The 18,052-nt window shown below is 40.7% G+C and overlaps 1 protein-coding gene across 1 annotated transcript; it reads right to left on the reverse strand.

The window, feature by feature from the left end:
• Nucleotides 1–207: 207 nt before the first annotated feature.
• LOC119412305 (semaphorin-3F) lies at nucleotides 208–16,400 on the reverse strand (the record flags this gene model as incomplete). Its single annotated transcript, XM_037679291.1, is given in 13 exon segments — nucleotides 208–249; nucleotides 378–466; nucleotides 1,478–1,700; nucleotides 1,846–1,990; nucleotides 2,086–2,155; nucleotides 7,705–7,819; nucleotides 9,196–9,335; nucleotides 9,534–9,653; nucleotides 12,200–12,293; nucleotides 13,870–13,959; nucleotides 15,179–15,298; nucleotides 15,795–15,857; nucleotides 16,230–16,400. Coding segments are annotated over 13 exon segments (1,401 nt in total), but the record flags the coding sequence as incomplete, so codon positions are not given.
• Between the last annotated feature and the right edge of the window lie 1,652 nt (nucleotides 16,401–18,052).

Genomic DNA, 18,052 nt, shown 5'->3' on the forward strand with positions numbered 1-18,052 from the left:
AAGAAGACACTGAACTTTTGATGTCTTTTCCATTTTTCTTTCCATTGTCTTTGAGACTCGCAGCTTTGATTTGAATTATGAGGAAGGAAGCAAGAGAGCAATGCAGCTGCGCACATGTGGCTCGTATCCTTTCAAAACTGGACAGAGGTTTGATTTCCTGCTCGCGTGACAATGTGTTCAGAAAATCTCTCGTGCAGACACACTTACTCTTTTGGATGACACCTTCATTGTTGTTATAGGTGTGGGGACCTGGATGGGTGAAGATAAAGATTGTGAGGACAGTGAGTTAGTTGTATGTGTTGTAAAAAATATTAGAAACACTATAAAACAAAAGAAGCACATAAAGATTTATAAAAAGGAAAAGTGTATAGGCTAACCTTGAAAACCTCAACCTCCTCCAGGACCAACTCCTCTGTCTGCAGGTCATCTTTAGGCAACACAATGATTTTCTGAACAGTCCCTTTGTCTGTGGACCACAACACACAACTATTAGCTACACACCTGCAACCTCCCCACCCCCCATCCCCTGACTGTCAACAGCCTCTTGGATTCTTGTTTGACTCTCTCAGCAGCCACCAACAAGGATAATCCCTAAATCTACAGGCAGCACTGTACTTCACTCGGTGACCTTGGCTTCTCGTCCACAACTGTTCTCCGTTACAAACTTTTCCTGTAATTCTGACCTATTTGTTTGGATGCTGTAAGACATGCTCTGGCCTCTCCCTGCTCCATTTGATTTCTGTAAAGCATTCCTGTGAGTGGGATACCTGAGATTTATTATGCGTTCTGAATTGAACCCCTGTGCAGGGCTGAATAGCTCTGACTCTCTGACAGCAGCTGAAAGGACACACATTCCTCCACAGCAGCTGCCATCTCACACAGGCCCATTAGTCTCCTACCCGTAATGCTCAGAAGGATGAAAAAAAAAAGGCAGAGGTAAGAGGTGTGATACGCAATCTGTAAGAGCAACAAACTCTGTGACGGCTGTTGTACAGCAGCCTCATTAAAAGTTAAAGACATGAAGCTGATCAGATAATTGCGCTTTTAACGGGGTGTGGGATTAAAGTGATAAATATGGCAACTCTAACCCTCCTTCCTGCATCACTGCTTCAGTTCTCGCCTCCCTGCTCCTGATCTACTCCTGCCTTCCAGGTACAAATCCTCTGTTGTTTACTCCATGGGAGCAGAATCCAGTACAAATTGATTGATAGGTTAAATTTCCACTTGAGCACAAATGGAAAGACTGTTTTTCCCCTAATCATATCAGAGACAAGTTCTCCATTTTATGGGATTTATATCCACATGGAGATTTTGTTCTCCATTACTCAGCCCCCCACTGACAGTGTCACTCAGCATGTAAACTTGGATCAAAGGGTTCATCACTTCAAACACCTTCAACAGTAAAAATAACCCTACATAACATGAAAATTTAAAAATAAAGATTTAAAAAATATATATATATATTCTATAAACTCACCAGTTCCCAAGAAAAGCACTTCATAGTTGCCATCTGCAGCCGTCACCTGATCCACTGAGATGGTGGTGAACTCATAGTCCACGTTGGTCCGAACCACTAGGGGGCGCTTGTGCACTGGGTACACCGCATTGTGCATGGCAGGGTGATTCCTCATGAAGTTAATCACTTCATCTGGGTAGTCCTTTGTGGACTTCATGTTGGGTGTAAACGTTCCTCCGGGGCACTAAGAGGGGCAGGCATTAACATTCTGAGCACAAGCACGAACCCCACCATCACATTAACGTCTAGCAGTGATATTTAGAATCTTGTTCAGGTGGTTTTTGTTTGAGGTCTAAGGAGAAGAGAAGAGAAAGTGGGGTGATGCTCACCGTGCCAGGTCGAGGGTAGGGCATCTTCCCAGTGTAGGCCACCCACTGGTAATTGGGGCCCTCCTTGTGAGCAAAGGGACCGTTGAAGACCATGCGGATGTCGGCCATGGAGTACACACAAACTGCTGAACCTTTAAACACAGAACTGTGGGGTAAATGTAAAAACTGGTTAGGTTTATTTTCTCCATACAATTAGAGTGGTAGAAACTGCAGATTAGGGATCGGTAGTGATTACCTTACCCAGAGACTGTGAAGACGCCATAAATCACAGGATTTTTTGTATCCTGCGTTGTCTGTATGTACACATCTCCTGTGAGAGACAACGGAGAAGTTAGGTCAGTGAACAGAAACAGGGTGAGAGAAAACAATTGAGTGGGTTTGAATAATAAGCAAAGTGAACGTGTTGGATATGTGAGGAGATGCTTATTAACAAGCGACTTTTCGTAACAGTGGTAGATGGCTAAACAAAATGTCTTCTTGCTTCAAAACTTTTTGCTACGTTAAGAAATAGGAAAACATTCTTTCTAACCCAAACAAGGAATGCATGATAAACTTCGTAAAGCTTTTAAATCACAAACACTTGCGTTAGTTGTCCTGCAGGGCTTTGACACCGACTCTGCCTGATTTAGCTTATCCTTTGTTTGCTGCCAAGTACAGGTGATAATTCTTTCTGCTGTTGACTACCTGACCTAAATACTAGTCCTAGGGGACTTGTTCACAGCCTGCAACAGGACAAGGGTCGTCATCACGAAATAGACAATGAGCTCCTGACCCAGTTGCAAAAACATGATTGCTGAAAATATCAAGTATTGAAAAATGTAAGTTAAAACAGAAAATACAGTAGGAGGGTTTAGAAAGTGTGGAAACAGAAGATGAACTGATCAGATACTGGAAAAGAACAAGTGCGCCAATCAAGATTTATGTGCTCACAGCCCCTTACAGACCAGCATGAGAAATTAGCTGTCAGGTCACAGATGCAAATAGTTTGAAACATGGACGATGTGAGGATAGTCTTTGAATCTGAACTGCTGGGTTCTGGTTCTGTCTGCATTAGTGAGGATGTACAGTCGTTCTCTGGGGATTGTCGGTAGTTTCAAACTCGTCCCTGGAGAGCTGGATACAGTTCAGAAAGAGCCGGTCCATTGTTCTTACTATCAAGTCCCAAGCAGGTTCACACCCGTTCTCTCTCACGCACCACCATGTTGTTTCCCACAGCTGACACAAGCCAGAGCGCTGGAACGGTCATGGGTTAGCGTGGCCGCAACCCAATGGGCTGCCATGGGTGCCATGCAACACATGACTCTTGTCATGACATACAGCTGTTGTGCTGCAGAAATGAGATATTTGCACCCAAGAGAACACAAGTGCACACTAACAGACTTGCAGACAGATATTTATGAGAAAAATCATAGATCAAGGCTTCTAAGAGAAACAAGGCCATCTACATGAAATAAACAACGAGCTCCTGACGAAATTGCAAAACTGTGATCGGTGAAAATGTTGAGTTGTGAAAAATGTAAGATAAAACAGAAAATACAGTAGGAGGGTTTAGAAAGTGTATATGTATATGATGTATGTATGTACTGTATATTATTTGCAGTTAAAAGTTTTTGTAGAAATATTGATGAGTTTACTCTGAGAATATCTTAAAATGATCTTTGAAAGGGTTCAGATTCTTTTATTATTATTTAGTTGCAGTGCCACATATTCAACATGCCACCTGTCTCAAGTTATAGAAACCCTTTAAACTCAAAAATAACATATTACAAAACCGTACAGCTTCTGAGCATCTTCATTTTGTGTGTTTTACATTGAATATTTGCATTTGATAGTGTACTGTATTTATTATAATATAAATTATATTATACATTTACATTATATATAAACTAAAAATGTATGCAATTGATTTTGAATGTTGTGTTTTTTTTGTCTCAACCTTTCCTCTGTGGTTGCCATTATTTTACACCAGATGCCCTTCCTGATGAAACTTGAGCTCAAACCTGCAGCCTCTTCATTATGAGACCACGATAGTGCCCACTGAGCTACTGCAGCACTTGATTAAGTCACAGCTTTCTTCCAATAGTTTTAGATTTATTGAACATAAATTATAAAATTGCATCAAGTTTTATATAAACTTTTACAAAGGTTACCAATAATTACTTTAAAAAAAAAAAAGACCAATTTTTAATGTGCAGCTGTTGACTACCTGAAGAGTTTTCTCTGTAGTGAAATGGATCCTTTTATCAAAACACTTCAAGCTGGGACTTAAACACATTCTGGTTGTCTTGTTGTGATTTCTGAATGGACCAAGGTGTCAATGGGAGTTCAAGTCAACCCTCCCCTGATGTACCTTTGTACCACAAAGCCAGATAGAAACAGAGCGGAAGCTATGTTTGACATGCGCAAAATTCTTTGACCATATTGAAAAGTTTCTAGATTAAATAATTCAAATGTATTGTTTACATGGGCACAAGCCGTTCACGACGAGTGTTTACATGCAGCAGCTTTTATTCAGAATAGAAGTACTGACATGTGCAGAGTGGTAAACTCTCCTTAGAAAAAACACCAAAGAAGAAGTTCTACTTCCGGTTTACTTCCGGGATGAACGTAAACAAACCTGAGCGCCCAAAATGGATCCATGACAGGTTTTAATGACGGTGGAGACGTTACTGCACTCCCTGATTGATCTACAGGTAATACAGATCATTTTGAGCTCTTTCAAAGTTTCTAGTAGAAATGTTGTGTCGCTCACCGACCAGTTTTACTTCCCCGACATAATATTGTTAGCATCTAGCTAGGCGGAAACACATGAGGTAGACATAGGTCACACATGCACAGTCAGGTCAGTTTTCCACAATCGGAAAAAAATGAACAGATTAAGTGTTTACATGCACACCGTTCACCGGATTATGAATTGGCGTAAACCACCCGTCTCATTCTGATTACAAATTCATTCAGATTGAGCTAAATCAACAAAGAATAATAAGAATTGAGCGTTTACCTGTACATGACACATTTTTATTCTGAATGACCATTTAATCTGATTACTTATGTCCATGTAAACATGGACATGCAAGAAGGTAAACTGGCTTTGTGGCTAAATAACGTGATGAAGTGACAAAATATGAAATATGTCTGTGTGATTGCCCGGTTGTGGGATTAAACAAGTAAAACAGATTTATTACTGAGAAAGGATCAATGGTGACATATAGCAACACAGCAGTTTAATAGATTTGTTAACCACAAAAAGAACCATTAAAATGAGTTAATTTCTCAAGTTTTCAAAACAATATGAGGAAGACGTCCGTCACACATTTAATATACGTGCTTCAAGTGAGTTCTGCTCCACGCCTCTCGGTTCGGTGACGCTTGCTTTATTTCTGAAAGCTCACATTAATGAGGGACGTGGCTGACTCCATCTGTGATTTATAAACGCTCAGAGACAGCATAAAGATGGACCGGTCTTTGAGGACATTTGATGTAACGGTTTTGTGAAAGAGCCTAAAAACTCTGCAAGTGAAGTGACTTTATAAACAATCAATCCAGACTGTAAATGAGGAGCCATTAACATGAAAATTAATCATTTCCACCCTCTCAGATTTTTTGGCAGAGATGGCTACTTTGCGGTCTGGCTTGTACTATTTTTTACACTATCCCCATGACATGACTGCTCATTCACCAGCCTGTTCCACTACACATTTATAGGCTTTTTTAGGCAATATCCTACAATTAATCATTAGTGTCAAACACTGCAGTCTTTCTGTCTCAGAGCCACTCGGCACTGCTGTACCTATGTCAACACTGACCTAACCTGCAAAGACAGAATCCTTGTTCGCAAAATTCAGTACCAGCCCATTTTCACTCAGAACCACTTTATTTTTATTCATGTGAACTGGCTGCACAGTTTTAAAATGTGTCACGTTTGCTGCTGGCTTAAGATCAATAAAAAACATACCTCACTGATCAAAACAAAGTGGGACATTAGAGCTGCAAGCAGGTGCCAAACAAGAAATAAATAAATCAATGAGCTAAAAAAAAAAATTAATATGTAATGACAAGATCATTTTCAGTGTTGTGTTTAGTTAAAGACAAGAGTACCACATACGGCACATTATACGTCTACACAGCAATCTATAGCAATGGCTCAGACCTTGTAGAACATTTGACCTTTATTTTTGACCTTGATCTTGAAGCAGGGGTAATGAAAAGTGTATGCAACACTCCTAGTAATGATGCATAGGTGTATGAGGATTTGATAAATTGTCTTGAGCGGACCAATGGCTGGGGGAGAGATGGCACAGGGGTTACAGAAGGCGAGCCTGTGATCATAAGGTTGCCGGTTCAACTCCTAACCCTAACCCTGACCCATACTGACATTAAAAAATGTGGGTGGGATAGATGAAGCACCCACACCTGCCTCCATCCTCATTTGTCCCACTCTGGGCCCTTGAGCAAGGCCCTTAACCTCCACCATCTGCTCCCCCGGGCACCCTAGATAGCAGCTCTCTGCTCCACACAGAGGGCTGTGGTAGCTCCGTGGTCTGTGGTTGTGTCAGGAAGGACATCTGGCATAAAAACAATTGCCATGTCCTCGTGCGAGTTATTTCACTGCGGCGACCCCTGAAGAAGGGAGCAGCCGTAAGAAGAAAATAATCCTGAGAGGATCAATCAGCAAAAATTATGGATGAGAAGAGAAAGTTTGTGAATTTACAGACAGAGATTATATAATCTGCCCACCTTTGACGGGCGTATTAAAAACTGTGGGGTCACGTATCAGAGCCTGGTAATCTTTATGAAACCAGTAGAGATGGACAGAGGAAGAGCTTCCCCTGGAAAGCCTGACAGCCTCACAGTCACATATAGTCCAGTTTAGCAATCTGATTTATTTACAATCAGATCACCTTCTTACACACACAAACACGAATAAAAAAAGACCTATAAATAAGTAAATAAATAAATAACACCTGGGATGTTCTCTCTGTGAGCAGGTACTGCAGTCAGCTGTTCTATACTTAATATTTTAGATGAAAGAAAACTGAAAATGCATGTGCCTGACAGTAACTATCTTTACCATCCAGTACCAAATGTCATACCAGTTTGTTGCATAAAGAGGAGATATAGGGTTTGCCAAGACAAATGTCACAGTAGGAGATCTTAGTGACATTATATCCTGATGCATGCTCAATAATCCAGGTAGAAAAATCTAAAAAAGTTAAATCTGGTCCTCTGGACATTCAAAAAAACAAAACAAAGCAAATCAATATTTTTTTTTTTTTTTTTGTTGATTTGCTTTGTTTTGTTTTTTTTGAATGTCCAGAGGACCAGATTTAACTTTTCTAGATTAGTGACATTATGTTGCTAACACTTCTGTTAATTTATATAAGAAATAGAAGAATCATCTAACATTCATTATATAAATAGAGACTAGTACTAGCTTGAAACTAGGTTTACACTGGCTGTTCTGAACAACACCAGTAACATGAAATAAAATTGATAAAGGGGAATAGAATAAATGATTAAGGGTAAATAGGCTAAATAATAAATTAATAGTTTCACTTGCATTACAGAAAAGAACAGTGTACCAGTCAGGGCGCTGTATTCGGTGACTCCATGATGATAAAGCACAATCTTGCATAATCAAAGCCAACGTGGACCAACCATGTTATGTCTGTTGTTTATATGGTACATGGGCTATCATCCAGTGTAAAGGAAGTCTAAATTATTTAACTCAATATTTGCCACCCCGCCCTCACTACATCAGCAGCATCACCCTGCAGCCTCACATCTACACCTCAACTGAAAACAGTGGAAGGAGCCGCAGCAGGTTCTTAGTATTCTGGTGTGGATGTCGGTACTCACGGAGCTCGTCAAAGTGCGTTTCCATGCCGTCTGCTCCGGGCACCGAGCAGATGAGCCTCGCCTTCAGGAAGGTGCTCCACTTGTTGACCAAACAGCAGTGACCCCCATCGTCATTCTGTTTGACAGGGTGTTAAGAACACAACCGTTTTTTCATCAGTTATATCCGCTTGAGTGCTGTCTTAGGGAAACAAACCAACTTTGAAGGCTCTTTCACAAAACACTACAAGCAAGGGCTTCTGGCCACTTCAGTGTGATTCTAAATGGGAACGAGATTTGTAGCCAACCCACTCCTGATGTGGCTTCATGCCGCACATTGAGGTAGTAACAGAGCCAAAACAGTCACCATGTGAAAAGGTGGTTTTGCAACATAAAAAAGTTTTAAAGTGATGATTTATGATATATTGTCCTGGTCTTTATGTCCATTACTTACTTACTATTTCACAGAAATGTTTTCTGCAAGTTCCTTGAACCTCTCACACAAACATGCACACTTTTATTGTGCATTTTGGTTTGCAAAGCACGAAAGCTCAATGGGGGTAGGGATAAAGCTGATAACTGTTCCCTCCCATTTAGACGTCCATCTGTGGTTTATCATCAAGGACAACCTGCAGCCAGTGTGTGCTTCTGCATTCCCTCTGTCTTCTGAAAAGTTGTCTTATGATAAATGAGCACATTTTCTTTGAAACAATAGTCACAGGCTTTTTTCGTGCATTTGGGAAGTAAATTTTTTTCATAATTTTAGTTTTAATTATGTTGTATATTTTCAATAGTGTGCGGAGTGTAAGAAACGACAGTAAGAGTATCCAGATGTGTGGCGAAGGAAGAATGAAAGGATCGAGTCTCTGGAGAGTGGCGGCAAAGCCTACTGGGAGGCGGGGATGAGTGTTTGTGTGCTGGGTCAGCGCCGGAGCCCCCCTTAAATAAATACAACAGTGAACAGCTGAGATGAGCAGACGCACGCCACATTTTCTCACTCAGACTCGTTCCAATATCTTCAGTGTTGCTCTCATGCAAGAATACAACCCTTAAGGAGAAGCACACAAACACACACGTCTGTATAAACACAAACAGAGCAAACAATTGAGCCTTCAAGCTTTCTGGAAACATTAGTTTTATTCATTTTTCTGGCTCAGTTTGATTTTTGTTTCTGATGCACATGAGCAATCAGTTTAATTTTAAAAAGAAGTTATTTTTCTCTTGTTGTGTAAACTTAGAGCTCCAAGTATTGCAGGACAAGCAGAGAAGAAGAGGCCAGAAGATCACGGGGTCAGAGGTCAAAGAGCAATCTTGCAGACACAAGGGTGCATTGTAGACAGGAAAGTTAATGACATGGATTCCAGCATGTTAGCATTAGCCAAATACTACCTCGAAGCTTGTAAATACTGCAGCGCAGTGGGTGACTTGCCTCAGGAGATTCCAGCTTTTCCATACAGATGCTTTAGGTTTTCTTTTCATTAAACAAAGTAAAAACACGCCTCGCTATATACACACCAGGCAGATACGTCCTATCCGGGACTGGGTCACGGGGGTCTGGCCCATCTCCGAGGACTTCTCCCGGAAGAAAAAATACAGCTTGTCATCATTTCTCTCTGCACTGTCCGGAATAAGGTGCACATGAATGAAGGTGGGGTCTGATGAGAGAAGAAATGTTGAGATGTTTAAGTGCAGGAAGAATATGGGAAACATCTGGTTGAAATATTCAACTGATCGTTTCTAAATGTATGCAATGAACTGAAGATATTTTAACTATACTGCACATTCAGTCTGGTTTGAGTTGTTCAAGAAGAAGTAAGAGGGAAAAACTGAATGCAAGTAAAGAGTAGTGTTACCGTTCAACCATCTGGAGTTGTACTGATCTGTTCGCATAGCAGTCTTTGTTCCCAAAGTTCGGAAAATAGCCGAGTCGGTTCCCATGAAGTCAACATAGACCCCAGCATACAGTTCTCCATCTGAGAGGGAAAGAAAACTGTCCAGTTTAGTCAAATTCCTTGACGCTCACATTATTCCAGCACCACCCTTGGCACAAAGCATTGTTTTAATGTCATAAACAATTTTTTAACCATCGTACTTTTTTTGTTCCACCAAAAGCAGCTGTTAAAACATGAGCTATTGTGAAAACTCGTTACAAGTTATTCCAAGGGCCAGAACACAATTTTAATTACTAAGCTTGTTTAAAAAAATACCAACAGAAATTAGCCTTTCCGAAAACACTTCAGACACACTTTAAAAAGCATATAAATCTTGAACACATCATCATTTGCGTCATGACAGTCATACACGACCGCCTGGTCGTTTCAGGGGGTGAAAGTGTTGGTCTTCCAGCTGCTCTGTTGGCCCCTCTGAAAAGCAGGTGTGACTCTTTGAGTATGGAAACAGCAGAAACAAGAAACACTGTTCCACCACCATTATATTCAATGTCATGGTCCCCAGCAGTGCAATGGGGAGATTGATGAGACATCATTAAAATGTCCGTGGATGGTTGGATGTCTAATGTAGTGGGGAGCCGAACAGTTGGTGGTCAATGGTAAATCTTCTGTTGTAGAACAAGCTTCTTAATCCTTATCAACACAAACAACAGTGTCCCTATATGATGCTAACTGATGAAAGGGGGAGGTAAATCCATCTTAGATGACAGTACTGGTTCCATACTGGTCAGCTGGCATTGCGCTAATGTGGGAAAGCTATGGCAGTGATTTACACATGCTGCGTCAACCCGCAGAGAGAAGATCACCTTTCACTGGTGGCATCTGTGTGGCCCGAGTCTGACCAAAAGACCTTGTGTGAAAGGATAGAGGACACAAGCTTCAAATGTCTTGTTACAAGACAGGATACAGCTCACTGACTGAACTTTATTATAACATTACTGAGGCTTTGGCTTAATGCTGAATAAAAATAATTATATCATATTTTCTGTCCACTGACCAAAAGTCTTTCAGTTTATGATTTAAACCACTCTCCACTTAGGTCTAAGAAAATGGCAATTTTAATTCCTAAATAACAAAAATAATAATAATAATAATAATAATTCAAAATGTATGGTGTTCATAGTGTTTTGTTTACAAACTGCTGAATCTATCCATCCATTTATTTCCTATCCTGGTCAGGCTCGTTAGCAGCTGGTGCCAACTAGGCCTGTCGTGATAAACAATAAATCAGATGATCGCATGATAAATTAAAATTATCAACATCATTTTCATTTATCGGCTTTATCGCTTCTTCGTGTTTCTTTCTACTGACACTGGAAGACAAATGGCTCAACTCCGGTGCTCTTCACTGACCCCTCCCTTTCTCTTTTCTCATTAAAATCTGTTTTAACCGTCCAAAATCGCGTTTTTGGATCATTAAAAGCAGCTAAACTGAGAAGCTAAGCTGCGAGCTAAGCTAACAGGCTAACCTCGGGGAAAAAAACTCTGTCTCGTCAAAGCTCCAAAATTCACAGTTGAAACCTGTGCCTTTGTGTAAAAAGTTGTTTTTCTCAGCAAAAAGAAGCTGAGAACTTGTTTACTGATTTTTTATTAAAAGCTTTATGTGAAAAATGCTATGCTAAAGAGCTCAAACCACACCGAGCGTCTGCCATTTTGAGAACTGAAAAACAGGAATGAGAGACAGCTCATGTCACGTCAAGGGGCCTCCCTCCCATTTTTCGTAAAGAGACATGCTGCTCGCTCCCTCGCTATCCATCATTCAGTTCAAACAGTACTGCCATCCAGTTGTCAAAAACATTTATTACACAAAAAAAAAAATTACCAACATTTCTTCTTAAATTTGGCAATAATTATAATTATTGTTAAATTTCAAACAATATTATCGTTTATTGCAATAATTTCTGAGACAATTATCGCCCAGCAAAATTTATCGTGACAGGCCTAGTGCCAATCACCGGCCAGCTTCAGGTATGAGGTAAATCGAGGCTCAATGGGATTTACCTGTCTAAATAAAGGTTGAATGAATGAACAAATTAATTACATTCTGGACAGGTCATTAGTCCACCACAGGACTACACAGAGACCGACATGCAAATGTCTTGATTTAGAATTTAGAATCATCAATAGCCCACATGATTTTAGACTTTGGGAGAAGTTGATCCATTCTGACTCCAGACTCCCTAGCATCAGTTCTCAAAGATCAAGGTGCCCTTTCAGCATTTTTGTTTACAAGCTGGCCTCCTCTTTGTAGATAAACTTACTGTCATATGACAAGTTGCCAGGTTGAAGCTTTCTGCAGTACAAAAGTGCCTTTAAATTCCCAAATTATAACAATTGTAATAAACCTCAACAAGAAGTTCAATTTTATATTCACACAACTCGAGTCACAACTCAAATTAAAATTTCCTGATGGGAAGAAAGGTGTTTTATTTTTTTCGCCTAACAATAAATAATATTGTCACTAAAAATTATTAGCTAGCAAAAAACAGCTGTAGATTACTTCCATCTATGTGGAGAAAAACGAGAGTTCATGAAAACGCAATCTTAGAAATATACGACAATATACTCACTAATCAAAGTGGACACGCTGTTGAGCTTCGGGTCGTAGGAACACTTTCCCTTCCCAGATTCCACTTTTCCAGGCTCCAAATGAAAGATTTCTTCCTGAAATGGAAAAATGCATGCACACATGAAGATGGCAATAAATTCAGCACTCCTCGTCCTGTCACTGTGATTTCCTTGTGTGGGGAAATGCTGGGAGCAAATGTGGTGCCTTTGACACCTGTGGGACCTTTAGGGTCTGATCGGGGGTGTAGTACTATAATAATATGCTCTTACAGAAAAATACATGCGGAGAAAGAAAGGAATTCTTAATCACTCTTCATGCCAGCCTACTCCAGTTGTCATGCGCTGTGTCTCTTGGAATAATAAGCTTCAAGCTAAATATCTTTCAGCTTCTCGGTGCCGATGGGCGTGCAGGCTGGCTGCTGTCACCTGTAATCCAGCAGAGCAAAAACAAGCCAAAGATGGAGGCTGGATGACTGATGCTCACTGCTTGTGGCATCCTAGCACACAAGCATGGAGGGTTGATTGGCAGGAATTGCGCATGAGCGTGAGGAAAAATGAAGCAGTGGCATGTGATGACATGTCCTGTAGCCAAGCCTCACAGACCGGAGCAAGTCCAATAATCATTTTTCACTCCCCATGGAGACAGAAATGGAGCCATCTTTGTCACTGTCCATCAGCACTAAAGCAAGGAACAAACAATGGCACTTTGCCAAACATACCTCACTGTCTCATACACACTCCTTTGCAGCCCCCCCCACACTCATCTTTAATTAAAATCACAACTTGAGCAAACAAGAAGGTGCTGGCAGCTCACTTAAAGCTATGCCAGACAGTGACGTGTATGTTCAAAAGTCACATTTATGAGTACCGAAGGAAAAATATGCTCTAAATGTGTTTTTTCAAACCTGCTGTAAAAATGAACCTTCATAAAAGCTACAATATAGAGAAATTTAAATGTTATTTTACATGTTTCTAAACTGTTTCAAGTAAAGACATGTTCAAGTATGTTGCTTTTTCATTTCCTTAACTACACAGTTGGCTATAAATGGCGGGTGTTTGCTCTGGGCTAACATACCCTTCTGTGGGAGTGGGTCAGATGCTGAGTAGGGCTCTGTGGGGTGAAGAACTGATGGCTACGTTGACTCAAATAATAAATGAACGGATGAATGACTAAAATATCTATTGTTCATGGTTTAAAATGAAATATAAGCCAAATAAAAAATAAATGTCATGCAGTGAAATGTGGTAAAAGACTACTTAATTAATTATGGGCTTTGTGATTTTTTTTTTTTGGCAAATAATTGATTAACACATTCCACATGATAAGCATGCACTCATGCAAAACTTGGCATTTAGCACAAATATAAAGCAGCAGTGATGAGTGAGACAGGGTGGTCTGATGATAAGGCTCACACAAAGGAAACATGAATGAATTAAACATGGACGTAAAATGACTAAATTAAATGCATATAAAAATCACACAGTTCTCTGAGATTGCACACAAACTAAAGAAGGTGCATGCCAAATGTTACAGAGATGAACGAACGATGGTCCTGTTAACGTTAGCATGGACAAACTGTGCTCAGACACAAAAGAATGAGAGCATGCTGCTGGGGACCACAAGCCTGGGCAGAACTCTGGGCTGTGGTGCATAAGGAACCCCACATCGCACCTTCAGTCCAAGTGTTTCGTGGACCGCGCTGGGTTCGGCTGCGCGGCTAGCCCTTCCTCTGGCCTGGGCCATCAGCAGATACATGGACGTCTAAAACAGGAAACAGCAATACAGTCTAGATGTTACGCTCCTGATTGGACAGGATCCACTTCCTGACTCTGCTGAAAATTGTTCGAGCCTCTTCTATTTATAAGACAAATGAGAAGCTTTTCAAAGAAAACATCAAAGGCATGGGCTGGAGCAAAGAGCAAAAACATGACATATTGCATCTGCAAGACTATGCAGAGAATGTGTGAAACTATATTTGTCCAGATGGTGAAAAAGACAACAATAGTCGTCTCTCCTGCAGTTAAGTCACTTAGGGCTCTCGAAGTATGCAACATACTAAAGCCCTGAAATCTTCTGTCTCTGCAAAACATTTAGCTATTACAGTTTATAAAACCCACAACCCAGCACATTTCTGAACTTACACTGTACTAGTGTAATCAATCAGTTTGAATATGTTTATGATGAAATGAATGCAAGGTTTTGATGGCTATTTTTGACATATGGTTAAAAAGGTTGTGCTATGACTTGAACTTGTCTGTTTAGAGTTACAGAGAAAATGACAGCCAATGCCATTAATGCACTAGAACTGGAACATTCCACTTGCACCCCATAGTGGGAGCTCCCACTTCCAATTACCCAACGTTTCATTTGGTAGAGTCTGGAGGGTGGCCTGGATGAAGGCGTGAAGGGGTGGATGGATAGGTGAGCGACTGGATGGAAGCCCTTCATTAACGAAGGTTCAAGAGGAACTGTGAGTAATGAGGGTATTATGTGAGCCATGTTTACCTTCGCAAGCTCTCCGTGATCTTGAGCGAAAACAGAAATAGGATATTAATGTTTTATTTACCACTCTTTTGTAAAAGTCCCCTGATCATCATTAGGAAACAAGTGTGATATTTAAAGAAGACTGAGGTGTTAAAGGGAAATGTGGCAAAGTAATTAAGCTTGACTTGATTTAGGGAATTTAAGAGGACCCATTAAAATTTGAGACTAAACAGTGGAGCTTTAACTGCTCACTGGGGACAGCAGCTGTGTGTTGGAGGCTGGTGTTCTGGTTGCTTTGCACTATGGGGACATATGGTACCAACAGCAGGTTTAATGATGGAGGAAAACCATCATAAAGTGAGGCTAATGTGAGGTGGATGGAGGGTAAACGTGGGTAGGCAAGCCGTGCCAATAATGATGCAGGTGGTGAAAGCTCTTTACATCTGCTGAGGATCACCTTCTTGGTCTCTGCGTTATGTGGGTCTTTTTTTCTAACCTGAGGTTTGCGGCCACGATTGACAAAGGTGCAGACTGGATTGTAAGCTCCGGTCCCACAGACATACAGATGAGTTCGGTTCCACGGTTCGATCAGACGGATAAAATTTGCACACTCCTCCTGAAAAAACAAAAACTGGAGTAAATTAAACAGCCTTAAAATTCCAAATAACTGAGATAATAAAGATAATAAAGGACTGAGCTTCGTTTTATTGGGTAACCACCTGCAGATGTGTGAATAACAAAAAAAAAAAAAAAACTGCTAAAAAGGATATGCTTCTAAATATTTATTTGAGCGATATAGCTAACAAACAGTCAGGCAACAATTGCTGCAAGACAGGAAGTTGGGGAGACTTTTTTTTCCCCTGCTCCAATTCATTCATGTCGGCTTGGCTAGACAGGAGGGAACAGTTTTATAATAGAGCAGGTCTGAAACCTACAGGTGGCTCTTATTCAAGCAGGTTCTCTACTTTTAAACCAAAAGGCATAACTGAGGGAATTGTCTAGTTTTGATGTGATCCATAAAAACTTTACTTTTATTTTTTTGGCTCTGGAATCACTGAAGGTATATAACTGACCCTACTGAGAATATAAGCGCAGTCTTGACGTGTACTTACACTGGCATCTTTTCCACTCACGAGGCATTCCATCTTTCTTCGTTCAGACACTGGCCAATGGATCTGAAAGAGGCAAACAGAGGACAATTCATTGCTACATTTTAATACATTATACATTGGTGCATTTCATTGGATTTTTTGGGATTAAAACTGAAAAATAGTCACCCATCAAGAGTACTATTGGTTCTGTTGGAACTACCATAACCAAGTTACAGTGATTCAACAGACTCAAAACTAAGAAGTTGCTATTCAACAAAAAAACACCTGAGAACAAAATAAGTACACTGCTGCTTGAACACTTTAACATAATATTTTGGCCTGGAGGAAGCTACTATGATTGTTGAAGTAAATGCATCAAGTTTACCTCAGATTATAATCCCATGTTTTGGTTATGAAATCATAGGGAGAGGGGGTGTAGCTTGAGAAAAGTCTTACAATATGTGGGCTGTTGTTGATATCATGAAGGTCTAGGGATAGGATATGGTCCTTGCTGCCAATGTACATGCGATCATGGTCCTCATCCATACGCAGGATACGGTAGTCGGATGCATTCAGGAGGTAGGCAAAGTGATGGGCTGTGCCAGTGGACCTCAGCTCTTTATGAAGGAAAACATGCTTTCATTAGTGACAGCTGCAGTTGGGGATACAAATTTACTTATTCACACACAACTGACACATTCATCATGCCTCTTCTGCATAGCCACATGAACATATCTGATGATTTTCCACCAGCAACCTGTAATTTAACACCACACATTAGAAACAAGTGCTATAGTGTGTCTGTCACACTGTGTTGATGACTTAATACCTCCTGAGTGGATCAAAGGATCAAGAAGTTCTCTTATTACTGGAACCTGGGACTTACAGCATGAAGTTAGAAAAAGCAGTACAAAAACTTGACCAGTGTGATGTTCTTTTTTTTTATCAGACAGAATTGGGTTACAAAGCATGGACAACTTGATAGATTTAAACTTTTCCATTTCTTCTTGGACACCCATATGAAGGTCAGAGTAGTTACTGTCTTTGGTAATACCATACAGCTGACACATTCTCACAAGTTAGAGTAACCCAGTCTTCCATCAGCTCTGTGTTGGAGTGTTTGATACATTTCTTCTCAGTTCAGCAGCCACAATCTGGCAGGCCAAAGAGGTCACTGCTACAACAACAGAGATCACTTGCCCCACCATAGACAAACACACTCCTTCACAACCTATAAGGAGAGGCATGAGCGAATGGTATCCACTTATTGTTGGACAAACAATGTTCACTCAAAGAGCAGGAAAGTCCTGTTTAAGTGTTCAGATTTAGCCCACAACCAGCATGTGACCACACTTTAGAATTACTCTGATTTCTTATATGGGGAGTGGTGGCGCAGAGGTTAGAGAGGTGGGCTTGTGATCCGAAGATCGTTGGTTCACGCCCCGGCCCCGACAACATCAAAAATTGTGGGTGGGGTAGGTGAAACACCCACACTTGCCCCCACCCTCATTCGCTCCACTCTGGGCCCATGAGCAAGGCCCTTAACCCCACCATGTGCTCCCTAAACAGGTCTCTCTTGAAAATGAGTTCTCGTGGCTCAATGAGACTAACCTGGATAAATAAAGGCTAAATGAAAAAAAATATATATATATATGCTGATCATACATCTAAAATGTGGTGGAAAGAAGCCCAAGGATCAGCTGTGTTTGACTGAAACATACAGTTCTTGAACAGGTGTCTCCAAACAGGCCATAAAGGGAATGCGGCCATGTGGGTAGTCAGGCATTAAAGCTGAATTCATACTCTGAGAAAAGAAAAACAATAACTACCGGTATTCATGCTGACGTATAGTTGTTGCATGACAAAAGTTGTGTCATTTTGTTCTCCGAGCTCGGATAGTCCGTTCTTGACACATCAACTAGGCAAAACGTTTTCTCTCACAGAGGGGCAGCTGTGGCTGAGAGGTTAGAGCAGTTGTCTTCCAATGCAAGAGTTGGGGGTTCAATTCCACCAGTAGTCACATGCTGAAGTGTCCCTGGGTAAGACACTGAACCCCTCATTGCCTTTGATGTGTGTCCCATTGGTGTATGAATGTGATCCAAAGCACTGATCAGCCTTTGTAAATATATAGTAGAGTGCTGCATGAATGGGTAAACGAGGGCACAGATTGTAGTGTAAAGCGCATTGAGTTTCTCGATAAGATAGAAAGTCGCTAATAAAAGTAGTCCATTCACCATTTATAGGTCAGTTATTGTGTGACAAGAAATAACATTGTTAAG

The sequence above is a fragment of the Nematolebias whitei genome, chromosome 7 (genome assembly GCF_014905685.2).
Source record: "Nematolebias whitei isolate Nwh7 chromosome 7, NemWhi1, whole genome shotgun sequence".
NCBI lineage: Eukaryota > Metazoa > Chordata > Actinopteri > Cyprinodontiformes > Rivulidae > Nematolebias > Nematolebias whitei.